At 41.3% G+C, this 20,880-nt stretch overlaps 3 protein-coding genes and 1 long non-coding RNA gene across 9 annotated transcripts; 2 read left to right on the top strand and 2 right to left on the bottom strand.

Annotated features, from left to right (window-relative positions):
• Positions 1-55: 55 nt before the first annotated feature.
• LOC130694818 (uncharacterized) lies at positions 56-769 on the bottom strand. The gene is made up of 3 exons (XR_009002154.1): positions 639-769; positions 341-508; positions 56-186 (listed from the first exon to the last, which is right to left on the bottom strand). It is a non-coding gene; the product is annotated as an uncharacterized LOC130694818 (long non-coding RNA).
• Positions 770-3,307: 2,538 nt separating this feature from the next.
• LOC130694801 (NPC intracellular cholesterol transporter 1-like) lies at positions 3,308-14,936 on the top strand. The gene is given in 23 exon segments (XM_057517910.2): positions 3,308-3,554; positions 3,881-3,999; positions 6,117-6,333; positions 6,406-6,775; positions 6,854-7,007; positions 7,093-7,242; positions 7,244-7,286; positions 7,847-8,056; positions 9,334-9,486; positions 9,569-9,786; positions 9,875-9,973; positions 10,045-10,238; positions 10,304-10,561; positions 10,647-10,848; positions 10,929-11,226; positions 11,300-11,427; positions 11,502-11,765; positions 11,833-12,118; positions 12,187-12,341; positions 12,413-12,832; positions 12,905-13,018; positions 13,088-13,250; positions 14,059-14,936. Coding segments are annotated over 22 exon segments (4,377 nt in total). The 5' UTR covers positions 3,308-3,554; positions 3,881-3,915; the 3' UTR covers positions 14,256-14,936.
• Positions 14,937-14,947: 11 nt separating this feature from the next.
• LOC130694792 (ras-related protein Rab-8A-like) lies at positions 14,948-16,920 on the bottom strand. Its single transcript, XM_057517897.2, has 6 exons — positions 16,679-16,920; positions 16,456-16,516; positions 16,346-16,387; positions 16,111-16,273; positions 15,900-16,040; positions 14,948-15,572 (listed from the first exon to the last, which is right to left on the bottom strand). The coding sequence occupies exons 1-6, from the start codon at positions 16,800-16,802 to the stop codon at positions 15,468-15,470; spliced, it is 636 nt and encodes a 211-aa protein (XP_057373880.1). The 5' UTR covers positions 16,803-16,920; the 3' UTR covers positions 14,948-15,467.
• Positions 16,921-17,603: 683 nt separating this feature from the next.
• LOC130694773 (transmembrane protein 268-like) lies at positions 17,604-20,666 on the top strand. 6 transcript variants are annotated; one of them, XR_009420751.1, is made up of 8 exons: positions 17,604-17,974; positions 18,095-18,210; positions 18,312-18,545; positions 18,620-18,766; positions 18,835-18,996; positions 19,856-19,973; positions 20,262-20,513; positions 20,582-20,666. XR_009420751.1 is itself a non-coding variant. In XM_057517870.2 (8 exons), exons 1-7 carry the CDS (start codon positions 17,626-17,628, stop codon positions 20,456-20,458), a joined length of 1,314 nt encoding a protein of 437 aa, XP_057373853.1. In that variant the 5' UTR covers positions 17,604-17,625; the 3' UTR covers positions 20,459-20,500; positions 20,560-20,666. The 6 variants fall into 6 exon arrangements, 5 of the variants coding, with proteins under 5 accessions (XP_057373853.1, XP_057373851.1, XP_057373850.1 ...); XM_057517870.2 differs by having other exon boundaries at positions 19,856-19,967; positions 20,265-20,500; positions 20,560-20,666; XM_057517868.2 differs by having other exon boundaries at positions 19,856-19,967; positions 20,262-20,500; positions 20,560-20,666.
• Positions 20,667-20,880: the final 214 nt, after the last annotated feature.

The raw sequence follows: 20,880 nt of genomic DNA, 5'->3' as shown, positions 1-20,880 counted from the left end.
TTTAGCTGATAAATTAATAGTTTTATGTACAGCTTTATACTTATGAAAGCAAACATTGTGTCTGTCTTAAGCCATGACTCCGATGGATTGTTGAATCATTTTCAAAAGATGCTTTTGATGGTAAGGCACTAAAGGCCTTGTTTTGCATTTTAACCTTAGGGAGGGAAATGGTGAACCACAAAGAACCTGTTACCAAGAAACGGGAAATAAGATCAAGTGGCAATCTTATAAAAAAAACAGATTAAAGCACACGTGAAGAAGGAAAAGAAAAAAAAACTAATGATGGCGAAGAAAGTCCGAAGAAACATTGAAAGTAGAATGGGGATTAAATTATACGCACCTATAAGTCTACGTCGTGGATGGTGCCACTAGTAAGACCTTCACCCAATGACCTATTACTTCTACCCATTTTTGGCTACTATCACATTCCTCTTGCATTCACGAACAGACCATCCCGGTCACGCACCGTAGAAACTGTGGTCGTAAAGATGGCTGCTGCGGGGCAAATCTAATAAAGAGCCGAAGTTGAATGAAATTCATAAAACCCATCACAGGAAAACAAAAAGACGGTGATTTGTCTATATAGATTTTGGAAAAAAAAATTAGTAGCATGTATTCTTGTTTAACAACACATTCACTCTGCTTAGGGCCTCTCCATATGTGCAAGTCGTCCTAATCAAGTTGCAAAAGTTGAAAGTGCTAGATAGCAATCGTCCCATTTTTAACAGGTACTTTTCTAATTCTTCGACAGCAAGTCAACAAACAAAAATATATGAATCTCATCAAAATACGTAGTAGCCTACTCTTATTCAATTTGTTCTATTTCTTGAATTAATAAGTCCTACCGACACTAAAGCGACAGATAAAGGATTCTTATGTTCACCTAGTTCGACCTTAATGAAACCTTCACTGACAAACAGGAACAGAAAATGCAGGTAGGATATCCAAGGTTTTACAAAATCATTGCCGGTTCAAATGTGTTTTTGTTTTGTTTTTATAAAGGCAACTCTATAAAGCATGCAGCAACACTTTCAAACGATGACGATGCTCTTTTTTTTCTTTTTCGAAAACACGTTTTTGAGGCAGCAATGAAAATAAAAAAGGGTCTACTTTCTTCGATTACAAAATGAGTATTTAGCTATGGTGACGATGGTAGCACACGACGATATACGTACCGTGGTTTTGTGGTTCTGCAATGGCGGCAACAGCTGTAGAGCAACGGACGAAATATCGCGTAAAAAAACGAAAGTGACTAACCGAGTTTTTTTTTTTTTTCTTTATTTCAAGAAAGAGCCATCGCTGGGTCACTACAAACCCGTTAGCCTTGTCCGACTAGTAAGAATCCACTATATTTTCTACGAGATTTTCTTTTTTCTTTCTTTCTTTAACAACTTCTTTTTCAGGTTGTGAGGCCTCCTTTGCATCAACGTCTGCTAAAAAACAGCAGCTGGAACTCACAAATGTTGGATTGCTACCAACAGTTGCAGAAGACCCTATCGATGGTCAGAGTCGCTGCGGGCTACTGGACCTCATTCTCAACGTTGCTGACCAGCTGTGCACTTTTTTCATGTATCTGGGGCTTTCTTGCGTGAAAGGATAAAGCATCCTTCTTTATTTGCGTCAAAAAATTGGGTGTTTCAAGTAGAAAAAAAGAATGGGCCTTTTACCCTTGTTCGCTTTTGGACGAAAGAAATGCATGAGCTCTTACTTAAATGAACTGCTGCATCACAAAGTTATGACAGGCAATAAAAAAAACAGGTAGAACCGAGGACATTCGAAAACGTGGTGCAGGGAAAATCCCTCGTGTTGCTTAGAATTGCCTATAGAGGCGCCAAGTTCGTCCCCTTTTTTTTCGCTGAGCAGCCAGGTATGTGATCAACAAAAACAATCATCAATTTCTTATTTTTCACATTGCTAAAAATAAAACAGTTGTCGAGACTGTATCGTCTGGGCTCCCATTTCGCAATCGTCAGTGGCTTTTGACACGTGTTCGAGGAACGTGTTATGCGTAGTACGGTGGAGTCATTAATTTGGCACTTGCCTTGGTTACTTTTTTTTTTTGGAGGGAGGGACGGACAAATGATGTTTAAATTAGTTATGAAATGAATGACAAAACCTCTTTTTTTGTTTTGCTTTATCTATAATCTTTAGAAGATTTACTTTCAAGATATCATGTGATCTATTTCTTAATCTACTGATGGGCTTGATTGAACTCGCACAGGGCCAGAAAATAAAACGTTATCTTGTCCGCCATTGTCAAAGAGATTCAATTGTGCTCAATGGGCGTTGGGAAGGCCTGCCCTCTACATCAATTTGGCCCAATATCGACAAAACCCGATACATAAAGCTGCTGCTAATGGTCACAGAAGGATTGTTTTTTCTCTTTTAAAAGAAAACGATTTCATCCTTCAGTTTTCATTTGTTCGAAGTTGAAAGAAACTAACTTAAGATCCTACCAGATAACAACAATGCATGGATTAATCCGTCAAAATGGGAAAAAATGGAGACAACGCTAATCTCTGATGGCATGACGTCTGCAAAGGATCGATGCCCTGATTACGAATTCTGTTTGCTATCGAACGACCCTTACTCAGACAGCCAAAGGCCGTCTGGTAAAAGCCACAATAACTTTATGTATTTTCGTGTTTGTTTAATCGTCGTAAACATGCTCAGAGACATTGGCATTGTAGCCACAATGAAACCAGAAGACTGCCAGTCGCTAAAATATTCAAAAAGTTACATAACTTGAAACCAGCATGAGTTTAAAAGAAAAAAGAACTTGAATGAAATGCAAAAATGAGGCGTTGACGAAGAGATCATTTAGCTCGTTTGCTACTGGATCTTTTCAAAGAGCTTCTGTCTTGTTTCGGTCTGGTTAGGGGAGTCAATGCAAAAGACAATTGTTATCAAATGAGGAAGACAAATGGTAAGGACGATTGGATAAATGTCACGGAAGTGCTCAGAGTTCGATGTGGATTATATTGTTATCATTTTCTATCCTGTTCTCTTTTAGAATGGCTGTCTTAAATGATGGGGGCCACGCTAAAAAGAAATCAAAGCGAACATCACTTTCAGATATTTTATGTAAGATTTCTCATTAGACTTCCGCGTGAGGAGGAGCAACACTATGCGTCATCACTCTCATGCAATCCCGCCGATGATACAACTATATTTCCTTCCGCCAAGCTAAAATAGGAGGGTATGATATTTACAACATGGCGGATGCGATATGCCGCTCGAAACGGCGTTTGACGCGTAGAGAAATCGAACTATGAGCTATAGTAGCGCCTCTACTTGGTCCAACGGCAACCATTCTGCCCCCAACCTCCGGCACAGCTTGGCGGACTCTCCTTAACGGGAGCCATTTTTTTGTGCAAGTTTTTTTAGTTTTAGTTTTCTTTTAGCTTTCCTGCGTCAACGGGTTAGCCAAAAAGAAATACAAAAAAAAAAAAAATTCCAAAAATTTGTGCGAAAGACTTACTACTTTGCAAAGTAATCAGTGTGTCGTGGAAATAGTGATTGTCAACAGGCTCATACCACGCCAGTTTAAACAAGTAAGTACAGGTCTGCTGCCATTTTGTTTTGACTCTTAAATCGAGTCCAACTCGGCTTGTGTGGGAGTAGAAGCTGTTAATGACCGCGAACCCGTTTCCCGGTCTTGGTGTAACGGCCAAAAAACGCATTTTTTTTTTCCTTTTTTAAGTTGCTTAACTGTCAGCCGGCCATCTCCTGTTTTCCGGTTACCCCCCCGTTCCCTCCCTTCTGTCCCCAAAACATGCCTCCCCACCTCCTTTCCTTCGGCGTCTTAACAATCGCGTTAGAATTTACTAGAAAATCCTTGCCGAGATGTTTTCATCTAACGTTTGTTATATTTCTCCAGGTATTGATTGAAAATAATAGTGAAAAAACAGTAAAATGGGGCGAGACGTGGCCTTCTTCGTCTTGGCATTACTCGCCATTTGGCACAACCCTGTTTGCTCCGAAACTGCTGATCTCGAAGTAAGTGGAAAAGAATAAGATAATTCATTAATCTTCAAAACCGGTTTCGTTCACATGTGTACCAATTCGACTGATGTGTCACACAGTTGGTGTGCGCAAAAAGTACACGACGTGGCTTATTTCATTTGCGTTGCAATTGCGAAAACAAAAAAGTGGGCAGAAATATTTGGGGCGGGACCCAGAAACCTTGAAGAAGTTCCAAAAAAAGTGTTACACACCCGACGGTGGTAGATAGAGACACGCGCGCACACAAACATGAAGACGCACTCTGACTTTTTAGTCCAGCCATGACGTCATTGCCGTCGATCGATAGTTTAGCAGTTGTGTTGTGCCTCTCGCAACAAACGAAAAAGCAAAATCGCATTGCCCAGCCCATACGGCACTTTTGTGTTGTTGTCAGGTCTCGAACATTCGATTAATCAACGTATAGTTTACACAGATAGCGGATATCGCGTATGCGGGAAGGGATTATAGTTGATGGCCATCTTCCGGTCAACTATCGACACTGCAATTGTCAATTGACCCATCTTGAACAAACAAGAAACATCGTATGCATAGTTTTAAAGGTTCTTTTTTTTGGAGGGATATTTGAAAATGCCTTTCACCTAAGGCGATTAAGTTTCAAGGGCGCGAAGCTTCTTGAACGTCATCGCTTTTATGGTCTTGATGATGTATCATTTCGTTTACTGAATGTTCCAGCATCTACGTCCTTCTTTGTGTGTTCTATAGCCTTATTTTTTATTATTATTTTTTGTTGGCTCACATTGAGGCTCACAATTGTTGTGTAGGCGTGGCATTCGTCCTGGCTGTTCAGTCAAAATATGGGAGGAGAGGAAGGGGGGAGGGGGGTGGTTGGTTCATTTGGAATGCGTTACCAACTGGTTTGTTGTATCTTGTGCGAGTTACGCGTTCAAGGTCGTACCACCTATTGCCTCCAGTAAAAGTCAAAATCGCCCGAGCGTAATCCCGAACGAGTTTTCGAAAGCTACCACCTATTTAGTTATTTTGTTTTTCTAGAACAAATTTTGTAATCTGAATTGTTTTTTTTTCCTCTCCCCTTAAGCTTCCCAGATAAATTGTGTCTTTTTTAAGAAATACACAAAAACATAAAATTGGGGAGAGAAAAAAAAAAAAACGAAAGTTAACTGATTAGATTAAATATTATGGCTAACAAGAGAGATCGACCTTGTGTTGAAAAAAAAAAAGAGGAAGAATACCAAAAGCGCTTGCACAGCTGGATGGACGAGTCCTTCACCTCTGTAGGATTTACAGGTGTTTGAAATACACCTGGCGTATTACCAAAGCCCTTTTTTTTTTAACTATTCCATTAGCCTAACGCTTACGCTCATCCGTTTGAAGGTCGACAAGATGTAGAAGACATCGAGAGTCTGTTGATTCCCCCAACAGCTCTTTGAAAACAACCCATTATGGCTCGGTAGGCTGGTGTTTAGTTATTCGAGAAGAAGGAACTGTGGGGAGAGAAATCTGACTCGTTTGTCATGCGAAACACAACAAACTGTCGTGTATCAAAAATTAAGTAAGTCTTATTTTTCTTTGCCATCCAAAGGTTTGAAGCGTTGCTAAAGAAATGGATTGCTTCGCCCTAGACAAACGCAAGGATCACCTTGGGTCTGAGAAAAAAGATGGGTCTGTCATTTGAAATCGCAAGGGAAAGTGTTGGGAACGTTTTGGAAGACTGTTGGGTTTTTCTAACCTTGGCCCACAACTTTCCACGAGAGCGGCTCGAGAGTGTTGTTTATCCATTTTCAAAGATTCATAAACGAGCCCTCTTCGGCGTTTAGAAAAGGTGGACGGTACGTACCGTCTGTTATGTATCTGGTCTGTAGATTTTAGAAAGCAAAACGGGGCGTCGATTGCTTGCAGCTTTTCGCAATGCTTTAAATGTTGACATCTCGTTGGCACAGTTTTTTTCTCTTGACGTTTCGGTCCAGTGCCTTTATAGCTACTGTTCAGGTGTCGCAAACACGAGCACATTTTATGATGAAATAACAGGTTTTGATTTTTTTTACACCACCCTTGTATATATATATATATTTTCTTAGAACATGATTTTCCCTCTTATCTAATTATACGCTTTCATGATTGGTTCTCTCCAGTTGTTGCATGATTCCGATAGCCAGCATCACAGCCTTTGGTCACCGAGGGTGTTAAGCAATGGCAGCAAAGACAGCCAGGGCCATTGCTTGTGGTACGGCACGTGTAACGATTGTGACTACGCTTACAACTATGCCTACCAAGGTGATGCCATGCCAGTTACTGAAACCGATTTGCAAGCCCTCGAATCCGTGTGCCCCGAACTCCTTGACCAGTTTGGTAAGTCTGCAGTTGATTTTTCGCGTTTATCATTCGGCCGATCGGTTAATGATTTTGAAACGTTCTCGTCAGGTCCTGGAGAAGAGCCGCATTTTTGCTGCGACTCGAGGCAAATCAACGATCTGATCGTGAATTTTGGCCAAGCCCTCAATTTGGTGGGACGATGCCCGAGCTGCGCGCGCAACTTGCGCATGATCTTTTGCTCAATGACGTGCGATCCTCATCACAGCCGATTCCTCGCGTACAACACGACCATAGAGCACGCCACACCAGAACCGATCACAAATTCGACGACTGTCGTCAAAGCGCTTAACTATTACATTGATGACACGTTCGTCACAGAGATGTACGATTCGTGCAAGGAAGTCACGAATCCATCGTCCAACAGTCTCGTCATGCCCACCATTTGCGGTCAATGGGGCGAAGATTGCTCCCCGCATCGGTAAGAACCGCTTTCTGCCCCAATGTCCAATTCAAATTCACGAATTGTTTTTGTTTCTTTGAACCTGTTTCGCTTTAGACTACTGGATTTCATGGGTCAAGGCATGAGCAGCGGTGGCTTCTCTCCCTTCGATATTTACTTCCAGTACATCCCGCATGGCGAACCGGTTCCGAATCCCGATGTGATCGAAGCTTTTGACCCTCAAGCTGTTCCATGCTACGAAGCTATTAGTGTAAATATCGAAACATTTCTTTCACAGTGGCCCCTTTGAGCCGCAATTAAAGAACACAAAATGAATCCACCGTTTGTCTGTATAGAACACGAGTGGAGCGTGTTCCTGCGTCGACTGCACCGGCAGTTGCCCCAAACCGAAACCGTGGCCACCGCTACCAGAGCCGTGGACCGTCGGTTCTATGTACGGTGTCTCTTTCGTCATGTTGATGGTCTTCCTCGCAGTTTCCGCCACCTTTCTTGGTGACTCTTTTCTGGAAATGGCACGTCGATCGCGTCGGTAAGTCAACCCCCAAAATCTTAATAAATCGCCCTGCGCTGGACTGAGACGACAACATTTCGTTGGCCCGAGCAAAAAAAATTCACAACGACTGGGATAATGGGAGCACCAAAGACTTGGTTTCAAAGATGGACATTGCTGTGTGTTTTCAAAAGAAAAACACACACTGACGGATGACTTTAACTGTTTGGGACTTGATTAACACTGTCATCAAACAACAACAACAACAAAAAATGGCTTATTTCATCGGGCATTCAGTTCATGCCCTTGTTGTTTATGTTGCGGGGTTATTGTCCGTTTTAAACAGTTTCCATCCCGTTTTTTTCCCCCCAAAGTTTAGAGCTGTTTGTCGGGTTTCGTTTGTTTGGGAACACGCATCTAAATTGGGAGATGTGTGAAAGTTGAAAATGTTGTAATCCAGGGGGCGACGACGAAATGGGTGTCCACATATTTTTCTCGTTTTAGTATTGGTCGTATGTGTTTTCCGTGGTCTTTTTTCTTTCCAAAGAAAAACGACGAAAAGTTTGTATTTGTATAACGGTCGTGTGTGTCACGTGTAGTTATACTGGACGACGGGCTGGAGACGATCAGCCGAGGGTGGGATTCGGTGGGGAGGCGCCTTGCCGGCGCCGCCACGCATAATCTCTCGCTACCGGCCCTCGATGATGAAGTAGAGCCATTGCACCAACCTAAAACCACTGCAACTCCCACTTCGGCGACACAAACTTCTTCTTCTGGCCAAGGACCAGCTCAACACTCGAACAGCCATTGTAGGTGGATCCACCGGTTTACTTATAAACACGCGGTTTTTTTTGTTTTTTTTGTATTTTCTTTTTTTAAATTCTACATCCTACTCCTCTTATCTACTCCCCCATTCCCTCCTGCTCAAAAACAATTGCACTTGCCAACTAGGATCTTCGCTGGATCTACAGAAATATCGATCGGATTTTGCACGTTTTATCTTTCAATTATTTTTTTTTTTTTTTCGAGTTGATGTGTGATTTTGTTTGTACGTTTCGTTGTGTTCGTTTTCCGTGGGTGCGCTCTTGTCGTGGGGTGATAACGGGAACATCGCATAGGTTGAAAAAAGAGAAAGAAAAATGCCTCGTTTATTTACGCCTACAATATTGTGCTTGCCGACGATGCGAAACCTACTGACCCACTTGAAAAAAAGCCAGTCCGTCTTATTATTAGGTTCTTTTTTTTTTACGGTTAGTCTATGGGTGTGGTAAAAAAAAAAATTTTCTTTCTTTGGAAATTTTTCACGCAACGTCCCTTTTTCGTACACACCCGTTGGCAAGCATAATTGTGCGTTTTTAATAGGCCCCCTTTTTTCTTTCTTTATTTTTCTACGTGCTTTGATATATTTTCGAAAACATATTTTTTTTTTTCCTTCGCCCCGTTGTGAACGTTGACGTCATTTTGCGATTGATTGTTTCAGTTGTCCTGAAGGGAACCTTCACATTTGACGAATCACCGTCTTCACGATTATTGCATGCATTTTTTGGTGTGGATGGCTTGCAGAGACTCACGGGGTTTCCATGAACTATCTTATTTTCTACCGTAGAATGTCTTCGTTCTTTTTTCTCACTGTTCATTTGCAACGCGTTGGCACTAAAAAAAAACATCAATTGAATGCTTTGATTACGATTACGCTATTGTTAGGTGTACGGGACTCTAACACGTTTTGCATCGACTGCTTTTACGATTGTTTCAACATATTCCCGTCTGTCCTGACCTTCTCCTTCCCCATTTTCTTTCCCCACCACAATCTGATCAATTCCACAAGCATTCTTGTTTTGTACTCTCGAAAAAAAAAGCAAAACATTGCTTCATCAAACTTTCCCTTTTTTCTTTGACGACCCGAAGCATCGCCACGCCCCGTTCACAAACGGCGAGTAAACGCGCGTGCGGCTGGCGACCCGCACCGCCAGCAGTTGCGTGGCGATGTTTTGATTAGTCGATTGGGGTTTTTAGCGAAAGTTTGATTGAAGTGATCTCGATATCGTTTTGTCTTTGTCCTGACATTTGATTATCGATTGTTTAGCACGCGGAGTCAAACGTCGTTCGCTGCAGCCGACCATCTCTACGACGTCGTCTACCGACTCGCAATATGAATACGTTCAGGGCTCGTTCATGGAACGAGCAGGAGCGTCCATGGAAAAGGCGCTCGAATCATTCTTCACCGCGTGGGGCACTTGTAAGTTTTTGATTGGATCTATGAACACGTTAAATGAACTTTCCCAATTGACTGTGTTTTTCGTTTTTTTGCGGTTTGTCAGTTTGCGCTAGATGGCCGTGGATGGTCCTTTTCCTGGGTATTTCGGTGGCCACCGCCCTGACCGTGGGCGTTATCTACCTGGAAGTCACCATCGATCCGGTTGAGCTTTGGGCTGCCCCCGAGAGTCGCTCCCGTCAAGAAAAAGACTATTTCGATAAGAGTTTCACCCCTTTCTATCGCACAGAGCAGGTTATCCTTCACGCCGAATATATTTCAGGCGTACGTATTAATCAACAGATAATTTCAAGTCTAACTAAATATGTATGTATTTTTAATTTTGTCTTCTTTTTTTCTTTGTTTTCAACAGTTTGACTATGAAACCTTATCAGGCACCAAAAGGTTCGGACCCGCCTTTAGACTTGACTTCCTCCTTGAAGCCCTTCATTTACAACACGATATCGAAGCCGTGAGTTTTTGTTTTTTTATAATTAAGTTCTTGAGAATTGTCACTAAACTGTTGATTGTTTTTCACATCAGATAATGGGCGATGAGTTGAACACAACGTTGGGTAACATTTGCTACAAGCCCATGGCCCCCGATGTCAACGAATGTACCATTCAGAGCGTCTTGGGTTGGTGGCAGGGCCGTGAAGACTATTTGCTCAAATCTGTTGTTGGCACTACGAATGGCTATAATTACACCTACTTGGATCACGCCATCTACTGTTCCAAGTACGACGTGGTTTTCTAATGCTTTCGTGGGTTGGTTTGACATTTTCTCCATTTTTTACTTTCAGGAATCCACTGATGCCTTACGACAATAATTTCAAATGGCAAAATGAAACTACCGGTGCCTTGGAGCAAATTGGTTGTTTGGCTGAATACGGTGGGCCAGCATTCCCCTACGTCGTTCTCGGAGGTTTCCGCAATGGCGAAAACGAAAGCGTCAGCGACGAATCTCTGTACATGAACGCCACCGCCCTCATTTTAACTTTCATCGTCAACAATAAGGCAGACAAAGACCTTTTGGGCCCGGCTAAAGACTGGGAAAAGAAGTAAATGATTCATTCGCTTGTTATTATTTATTAAATTTTTTTCAGCTATTTCAACGACTAACCTTAATTGATTTGAACTTTTCAGATTTTTGGAATACATGAAATACTGGAAGGAAAATAAGATGCCAAAGTACATGTCGGTAGCCTACATGGCCGAACGTTCCATTGAAGACGAGTTGACTCGTGCAAGCCAGTCGGACGTTATTACCATTGCCATATCGTATTGCATCATGTTTGCGTATATTGCCATCGCTCTCGGCCAAGCTCGATCCTTCTCCAGGCTATTGGTATGCAAATTTATAGCACCTTCTTTTATTATTTAAAATGGGTTTCGCAAAGTTTTAACATCCTACTTCTTTTTTTATAGGTGGACAGCAAGATTACCCTGGGTATTGGTGGCGTCATCATTGTGCTCTTGTCCGTCGTCGCATCCATCGGTTTCTACGGCTACATTGGAGTACCTGCTACCCTTATCATCATTGAAGTTATTCCCTTCTTGGTATTGGCTGTCGGTGTCGACAATATTTTCATCTTAGTCCAAACCTACCAACGTGAACCCCGCCGTGCCAACGAGACGCACGAGGAACATATTGGCCGCATCGTCGGTGAAGTGGCTCCGTCTATGTTGCTCTCCTCCATTTCAGAAGCCTTTTGCTTTTTCCTTGGTATTCCCATTGGCTGTTTGATCTATTTTAAGCGTCCTTTGTTGCTTATGTTGTTATCCTTGCATCGTCGCAGGGGCGTTGTCGGGAATGCCTGCCGTCAAAGCGTTTGCGCTGTACGCTGGTATGGCCCTGCTTCTGGACTTTTTGCTGCAGATGACCTGCTTTATCGGCCTGTTCTCGCTCGATACAGCTCGGCAAGAGGTTAGTTTTGATGCCACTCAGCTCAATGCGCAATATCCGGTACTAATTGATTTTTATTTGCTTGTACCCTGAAGAGCAATCGCCTGGACATTTGCTGTTGTGTCCAAGTCGGAAAGAAGAACGACCCTAAAGATGCCGCTGCTGCCGAAGGGGCACTGTACAAACTATTCCAGGACGCTTATGCGCCATTCATTTTGTCGAAACCCATGCGAGCTGTTGTCATGGTCGTTTTCTTCGGTTGGCTTTGCGCTTCAATTGCTCTGACACCTCGCGTTGAAGTTGGACTTGATCAAGAACTCTCTATGCCTGAAGATTCGTACATGCTGGATTATTTTGCCGTAAGTCATTCTTCAAAGATTGATTGACGCAAGAAATGTAATGGTTTTTATTCACCTTTTTGAATAGTATCTCGCCAAGTATCTTTCGGTCGGTGCCCCGGTTTACTTTGTCGTGAAAGAGAGCTCTTACAATTACACGGATCAGCTTGCACAGCAAAAACTTTGCGGCGGTCGTGGATGTGACACCGATTCCCTCGTCACGCAAATCTATTTGGCCTCCAAGAACAAGAGCCGTTCGTACATTGCTGCTACGCCAGCTTCCTGGATAGACGATTACCTCGATTGGTTTAGAATTTCTGAGTGTTGTAAAGTCAATGGCATTACCGGAGATTTCTGTCCAGCCTTCCAACCAGGTAAAAAAACAATGTCATTCATTTTGTAGCTCGGCCATTGATGTCTTTTATTGTATTGATTTGTTTAGATCCTTTCCTGGACTGTGTTGAATGCGACAAAACATTCATCGACGAGGAAAAACTATGGCCCGACCCAAGGACGTTCAACAACTGGCTGCCCACTTTCTTGATCGATAACCCCTGCGAATTGTGTCCAAAAGGAGGTCACGCAGCGTATGGACAGGTATGTATCTAAACGTTTCAGAGAAAAGGATCTTCAGACATTCATGTTTGTTTTTTTCCCTAATATTTTAGGCGTTGGTTTATAACGGCGCTCAAGACAATTTGACAGTTGGAGCTAATTACTTTATGACCTACCACTCAATCCTCAGGACGTCAAAAGACTTTTACTCAGCACTGATTGAAGCCCGAGTCATTTCCGATAGTATATCCGAAACTCTGTCTGCAGTTGCCAATAGCACGGTGGAAGTATTCCCCTACAGTATTTTCTACGTCTATTACGAACAATACTTGACGATGTGGCGCGATGTGATCATCAGTCTCAGCATCTCCATTGCGGCTATATTTGTCGTGACGTTCATCCTCCTCGGTCTTGACATCCATTCATCGGTCGTTGTTCTCATCACAATTATCATGATTTTGGTCGACCTGTTCGGCCTCATGTACTTGTGGGACATTACGCTCAATGCAGTATCTCTCGTCAACCTTGTCATGGTAATATCATCATCCTGATTTAAACTAAAAGGAATCAAATCAAACATTATGAGTAAACTTTCATTTTTTTAGGCTGTCGGTATCTCTGTGGAATTCTGCAGTCACATCGTCCGTGCCTTTGCCGTGTCGATTGAACCCACTCGCATTGCCCGATCCAAGGAATCTCTTGTCAGAATGGGAAGCTCGGTACGAATCATGTTCTTGTTAAAAATATCCATCAGTTGATGTAATTTGAGTGTTGAACCCATTCCGTAGGTTTTGTCTGGCATCACGCTGACCAAATTCGGAGGAATCGTTGTTTTGGCTTTTGCCAAGTCGCAGATTTTCCAAGTCTTCTACTTCCGCATGTACTTGGGTATCGTGTTGATTGGTGCAGCCCATGGCCTCATCTTCTTGCCAGTCTTGTTGTCTTTCATCGGTAAACAAAAAAATAAATAATTTTCTTTCTATTCGTTTTGGGCTTCGTCGTCCGTACGCATCTGTCGATTCGAGCTGTGAAATTTGTCCAATGGAGAAATTCCATAGCTTCCGATGGTATGCGGAAATCGTGGCAGTAACACGGGTCCGATACCGTTCGTCTGTAATGGTTTACATACGTACGTACACTTAAGGAACACTGCAAAGGACAACTCGTTTTGAGGTTCTGTTTCTGCCGAAGGGATAGTGTTTTCCTATGTTCAAACGGGTTTATATCGTGTGTTAAATGGGTCGTTTCGTACCGTTGTTTCTGTCTAACTTGTGAATCAACGTGTGGTCGCGTTTTTAGGACCCCCTCAAAATAAGCTGAAGGCGTGGCAGCACAGCGTCTCCTTACAGCGACGAACCGTTCATGTAACGCTCAGCCAAGCTGAAACAGAAAATAACGTAAGGCCACTCAATCTCTCTCCCACTGCAAACTGCCTGCCTGCCTGCTGTTCATTTTTATTTTTTTTTTTATTTTGCCATTTACACTCTGCCTGGGTTGTTTATTTAATCTGCTCAAACATTCCTACTCATTTTCTCCCTTTCTCTTTGGTTTTTGTTTTTCAATCTTCAACGCTAACTCGTTTCCAGCTTTCGTGTCGATCTTTTATTTCGTTCGAATGCCTTAACAGTTAACAGGGGGTTCAGGTATGCGGATTCGTGTTGCTCGCACCTTTTCTTAAATTTTTCTGCTCAGTTTTTCTTTTGTTGACATGCTGCTAAAGTTGAGACGCCAATTCACGAATTTTAATTTTATTTTGCAGGACCTGGCGTAAATCGTCACAAGCTATACTTGAAGAACAGTAAATCAGGGGTCGTATGTTCGTCGCCGACGCAAAATCTAAATAATCCGCAATTTTATGATATTCCGAAAGAGGGACGTGATGATGAGATCCACCGCCATAATGCCAGGGTTGATGTTCATCACGAGACTGACGTGGCGTCGCATCCTCCCTCATAATTGCCGTTCGTTCCAGACTGTCGTTGATGGATGGAATGCGAATCATGCATAGAGCACGATATCCATTACTGTCGCTTGTCTTATCTACCCCTCTCCCCCTTTTTCCTCGTTTGCGGTCCCTCTTATATTCCCCATATGTTGTTCTGCAACGCATGTCGAAGTGCGTGTGCTCATATAGATTGCTATTGTAATTTTCATTTTCATTGCGGTTTCCTTGAATGTAAAATCTCCGCCTCACTTATGTTCCAAGTGTTGGATGGTAAATGTCACTTAACAAAAGTATTCCTCGTCCTTCCCCCATTTTTTTTTTCATTTGATTTCATCTTCTGAATTCATTTCAAAAAGTTTAATTTTTTTTAACATTCCCGTCGTCAGAGATTTTTTTTTTCCTTTCTTTGGAATGAAGTAATACCTACAGTTTGAGATTCAATGTGTAAAAAAAAAATATTATTATTATCCCAATATTTTGGGCGTACCTAGTCGGCTCTGATAATTCGTATTAACGCCGATAGAATTGTTTTCGATGATATCGTCACGTCTATGAAAATCAACTTCTAGCAATTTTCCCGTCTACCTGCCTTTGCCCTTGATCCTTTCCTCGTTTGTTGTCGCTAGTGTTATTCCGTGTGCTTATCAGATATGAGTACGGTCGTTCAACATACACTGCTCCCATACGAACAAGGCGAAAAATCAAGAAGTTCTTTGTTTTTGTATTCAGTCACTTTGTAGAAAGGGGCAAGAAGTTCACCAGTGACGAAGGTCATGGGTTGCCAAACGTGATCTAGAACTGTGGCGCGCATGAAAGGGCGCACATTTGTTAGTGGGCATTTAAAAAAAAAGACCAGGAAAAGAAAGTTTTGTTGCAAAGGGTGAATTCAAAAATCAGTTGACGCTTTCACTGTACAAAAAGGATTTAGGGGATATGATCTCCATTGGGAGCCCTCTTATTGCGGTGACTTGATTCTCCTTTTGTCTCCTTCCGTTTTTTTTTTGTTTGTTTTGTTTTTTATCTGATTGTTATTAATCAGCCATTCAACTAAACAAAGCAAAATTAAAAATTAAAAAAAAGAGGAAAAAAAAACAAATGGGTGCCGAACAAAAAAATTACTTAATTTATATGAGGGGTTCCAAAAAATACAAGGTGAGGGTAAAGATAGGGCAAGAGAAATTTTTCGTATTAAAAAAAATCACATTAACTAAGCGTTTGCTGAATCAGAGTATAGAACACCGAGAGAGCCAAGACGTTAGAGGCTTCCGTGGAGGTTCGTCGGCCTTTATCTGATGACCTCCGCCTTTGCCTGACGGGTGACTCGCCTCCTAAAAAATAGAATCCACGAATGAATAAGTTTAATGTCGCATTGAACGTGCCAGGAGGCACAACGCTAGGAAATTGAGGAAACCAATCGGGGCGGACTTTCGGAAAAACAAACAGAAGAATTCAGGGGAAATATGTTGCGTTGCAACTGTCCTACTGTGCAAACTGCTCATGCAAACGTCACTTTTGACGAAATCAATTACCTTCTGTACACCAAGAAGGGAAATGGCATCCAATACGGGCGAAACAAAGGAAAATAAGATGAAAAAATCGTTCTTTTTCTGAACAAGCCAAAATGTGGACGGGAACTTAACAGGTAGTAATCTTACCAGCTTCTTTTCCATCTTTGCTTTGATATCTCTGGCGAGAGTGAAAAAAGCGTCTTCGACGTTGATTGAAGCCTTGGCGCTGGTTTCCATGAATTTAATGCCGTACTCGATGGCGAGTTGTTCTCCACGATCTTTGGAGACCTACACAAGGGACCAGCATGATGTTCAATATTTTGTAGGATTCAACAGATGGGTCAGGGGAGAAAATTACCTGTCTTTTGTCATTCATGTCACATTTGTTCCCCAATATCATTTTTTCTACATCAGCTGATGCATGTTCCTCAATATTTCGTATCCAGTTTTTGATGTTGTCAAAGCTCTTATCGTTGGTGATGTCATAAACCAACATGATTCCCATTGCACCACGATAATAACTGGAAAAATGTTAATTGTCATTAGGCTTATTTTGATGTTCCAATAACATTTGGTATCATCACAGTGCTTACGCTGTTGTTATTGTGCGGAATCGTTCCTGGCCTGCTGTATCCCTATGAAAATAAGATGTAAACTTTAAAATATAGATAACTTAGAAGCTTCACATAGACTCGACACCTACCATATTTGCAGTTTTATTTTCTTTCCATCCAATTCAATAGTTCTAATCTTAAAGTCTATTCCTGTAGGAGAAAAAGCAATTCAGTGGGGTTTGTTAAAATTTCATTAAAACAAAACATCTTGTAGATCTAACGCAACCGGATCTCATTCAAAATGAAATGGATGACTCAGTGGTTACAACGTTCACGGAAAACGACATAGGAAGGAAAAAAAACGGCGTATACCAATGGTCGAGATGAAAGTCGAGTTGAAGGCATCTTCGCTAAAGCGAAATAAGACGCATGTTTTCCCGACGCCAGAATCTCCAATGAGTAGTAATTTAAACAGGTAATCGTAGGTCTTGGCCATATTCTATAATTTACTAAGAACGTTATTTAATGGGTCATTCAGAATTGCTAAAAAGTTACCAGTACAGACTACAGAGTATAGGGATATTGGTACTGCAATGTCAATGGTAATGCCTAGAGCTATTGCCTCAGTTATGTGGAGTGGCGCTTTAAGGCTTTATCTGCAGTCGTTATCTTTCATCTTTGAATCAAATTGAGTGGAGCGTTATTCAAATTCAAAGCTATACCATCCTTGCATTATCGCATCTTTTGTAATATATAGCTATAGTTAAATACGTTAGGCCTCTCATTTCTTAAAACCAGTTGCGAATTCTTAACTTCGACTCGTTGGTCAGAAGGGATTTGTATAGCTAGCCCGTATTTAATTATATATTTATTCTTTCCCTTCCCCCCACGTATGTGGTAGTAGACTACGTCCGGAATACAAGACACATAAACTTGTGACTTGCTTGTGTGGAAAAATATGTTTTGATGGTTAGACTAAACTTTTAAAGGGTGTGGCCGTCGTCATCAAATATCGGTAAACGTTTGGTTTTCTACCCTTTATTTTTGTGTTCTCCCCGCATTTTGAGAGAATTGATAGTATCGATTAACATATGGTCAAGTTTTTTTTTTTCTATCAGAGCAGTTGCGTGAAATTCGTCTAGCAAATATTTCTACACGTTTGTGGCAAAGAATGAATACATTGAATCAGTACTTTTTATTTCTTTCCCATATAATATCTTAGTGATTTACTCAAAAAAATATTATTGTTTTTCCTGTCTGGATTTCATACTGAAGTGACCATACTGATGTGACCTCCTTTCTCATTCAGGTTTAACAATATGTCTGACAAAATGGGGAATGAAGAGCAGAGAAGCAGCCCTGTGGAAAAAAAATGGGTCCAGTTTGATGAAAACAATGAACTTAAACCGTCCAACCATACAGAGAATCCTCCTGCTGCATCGACAATGTCAAATTATAATGGAGCAGTCATCGACACAGAGACTGTCCAGATTGACATTGATAAATTAAAACAGTTAGCCCAACTAAAAGTACCTGAAGGAGATGTTCAAGGCGAAGATTTACAAAAAACCGTTAACCCAACAATGAGAAATATTAATCTTGATGATCTTGATGGTGCTGAAAACAATTTGGCTGCTATGGTGGATCCTTCAATTCAAAGAGGTTTTTGTAAGTACCAATTAGTTAAACAGTTTAATTCACATGTAGAAACTTGGCAGATGTTTTTTTTTAATTATAAGTGTTTTATTTGTGTTTTTTTGAATCAGTTTTTTCTTTGTTTTGTTACAGCTAATGGGGATGTTATAGTGACTGTGTTGCCTGTCAATCAAAAGTGGCCTTGGATTACACCTGCTGAATTTCGTCCAGAACTTGTACCTGAAGAACTTATGGCAGAAGGACTTAGTGTAAGTCCCATAGTTTTAAGCAGTAAATATTCAAATGTGTATTTTTTGTTTTTGTCTTATTTTTCTTTTCTATCTAAATTGGATAATTTTGTTGTTGATAGTTGACAGTGGAAGATTATGTCCAAATCATGGAGACCTTAGTACATGATGTTCGCTTCACAGCATACAATTTGTGCTACAAAAGATTATTGATGGCTTGGCTCTTGGCCTCATTTATTGTTTTACTTGGTCTACTCTTCTCGGGTGCTAAAGGCATCACTCTCTTTGGATGCGGAGTGATCTGGTTGATCATAAATGCCGGAGCTATATTTGTTTGCATGTGGATGAAAAACAAAGTAAGTCATTTTCAGAATACCATTGTATCAATGACCTATTTGAAAAGTTCACGTCTGTTGTTTTGTAACGGCAGATGAACCACGGGCTAGAAAAAGCGGTTGCTAAGGCGAATCAAACATTAACGCGTCACCGCATTATTCTGGGTGTCGACGATCGAGGAAAGCTTTCCTGTCACAAAACCCATTTGTGCTTCATTTATTTTGATACAACGGACTGTGTGGTGAGTGATGTCTTTCAATGGCAACATTCTGTACTGTGTTTGATTTCAGTGTTTTGGGCTTTGAGTAGAGAAAGCTACAAGCATTGCTGGATGCGGAAGGTCATGCAAATCGAACAGAGACCAATGCTGAAGATTTACAACGCCAAAGACAGATGCGCCAGCGAATGGACATTGACGATACGGACATTGTAGTGGCTGGCGCCAACCCCATTCGCATATCGCGAAAACAAGTATGCCTTTTGTGAATGCTTTTGCTTCGTGCACGTTTAAATGTGGCAGTGTCTGCAAACAGCCTTTACATAGTATCAGATAGATGAATAGTTTTAGAGTAAACTGGACTTTTTTAAAACGCATGCCCATGTACATTAGGAGAGTGCCGAACGATTGCTGTTACGCTACGCTCAAAGATGGGCCAAGGAATTCCTTCGTCACAGGCTCGATTGGAGTGTAGATGATAGCTACAACACCTACAATTCTGCTAACCCTTCCTTTGGAATTGCCCCTCACGCCAATTATCCCCGCCCCCGCCATCATAGTTCCGCCCTCTGCCTCTGTCAATTTATTGAAGACTATTTGAGAAACAAACCTCGCAAAGACCCGCGCAGTTGTTGCTCCTGCTCTTGCGCTCCCCTCGAATAACACCATTAGCGGCTTTTTAACTCCTTTCCTCCTGACGTCCTGACCTATTTTTAGAATAGTATAGTTTCTTATTTTATTTAGCAGGCGCTTCTATTTTCTAACATAACGCGCAAAAGAAGAAAGCAAACAAACAAACCAACAAAAAAAAAAAAGAAAGAAAGAAAAGGAACAACCTTTGAACCTGAGAAAGCATTTTCAGGAATTCTTTTTGCTAAGTGGCAACTGGTAGCCATTCTGGTTTTTTATTTTCATTTGTTATTTAAAATTCTTTTAAATTATGTACCCAAGTGGACGTTGACATTCAGAAAGCTACCAGTTCTGAAAATTAAGAAACTTGAGTAATCAGTGAAAACTAATCCGCGACTGCCTTGAACATTTAAATTTAACAGCCTTACCCCAAAGAGTTCTAAACATTGCTGGATTGTATTTGCCAATGTGTCTTGTGTGTAGGCAAGGGCGGGCATATTGCTTCTTCGTTACAGCCAGCGGTGGGCTAAAGGATTGGCTCGAGGAAGTCTCGACTTGCAACTGCTCGCTGCAATCAATGCCTACAATGCCACAGGTCCATGTCAATTTCTTTAAAATTACACTTTCTGCGAGGAATTTTTGCTTCGACAAATTCCATCTCTCTTCCGTCTGTCACTGACAGCCGTGACGACCAGCATAGATGAGAATGTTGAAGCAAAAATTGGTATCGCTTTATTTTTAACAGACAAGAGCTATAAATATATATTAACTTTTCCAATTAATAAGTTATCCCATAGAGTAATAGCCTGTAGCTTGTTAGTAATTATACATTTTCTGATTGGTGTTCTTCTGTGGCGGGGCATTACTTGTGCGTACGAAACCAAACCAGCAGCTGGTGGTGGTGGTGGTGGTAATCAATCCTCTGGTACGTCAAATGGTCTCCCTGTTTCCTCTCCAGTACCGCCCACACCACTTCACTGTGCTACGTCTCAGTGTCCGTGTCAGTACATACAGAATCACCTTTACAACAAGGCGAACCCTGCCCCAAATATATGCTGGAAAATGCCCAATTTTGGATTCCACTGATTTGTTATTAAAAAAAACGGCACCACGTTTGTTTGAAATCAGGTAAAAAGCTTTAGTGTTAATTGCATGAAAACTTGACTGAAATCTTTTTAATGATTTAGGGACTGAGCTGTTCGGCAGTAGGACATGTGTCCTTTATTAACAAACAAAACCCTATTGAATATCCTTCTGACGTGTTAATTCAAACTAAAAAAAAGAAAAAGAAAAATAGCTTGTGTCAATTTTACCAGAGCTCCAGTACGGCTGAAGTATTTAAAAGAGAAAGACCAATTTATTTGGATCGTGTGACTTTCGTGTATAACACTTTGGCAGTTGTCCTTCCTGGATTTGCTCTAAAAAAAAATCAGTATAACAGAAACCGTCCCCCATTCTAGTACTGTTCTTGTATTGTTAGGTGAAGATGACCACAAAGTACCCTTGCC

This window comes from Daphnia carinata, chromosome 4 (assembly GCF_022539665.2).
Source record: "Daphnia carinata strain CSIRO-1 chromosome 4, CSIRO_AGI_Dcar_HiC_V3, whole genome shotgun sequence".
NCBI lineage: Eukaryota > Metazoa > Arthropoda > Branchiopoda > Diplostraca > Daphniidae > Daphnia > Daphnia carinata.
The sequence above is the reverse complement of the archived record's forward strand: the minus strand, read 5'-3'. Positions and strand labels throughout refer to the sequence as shown.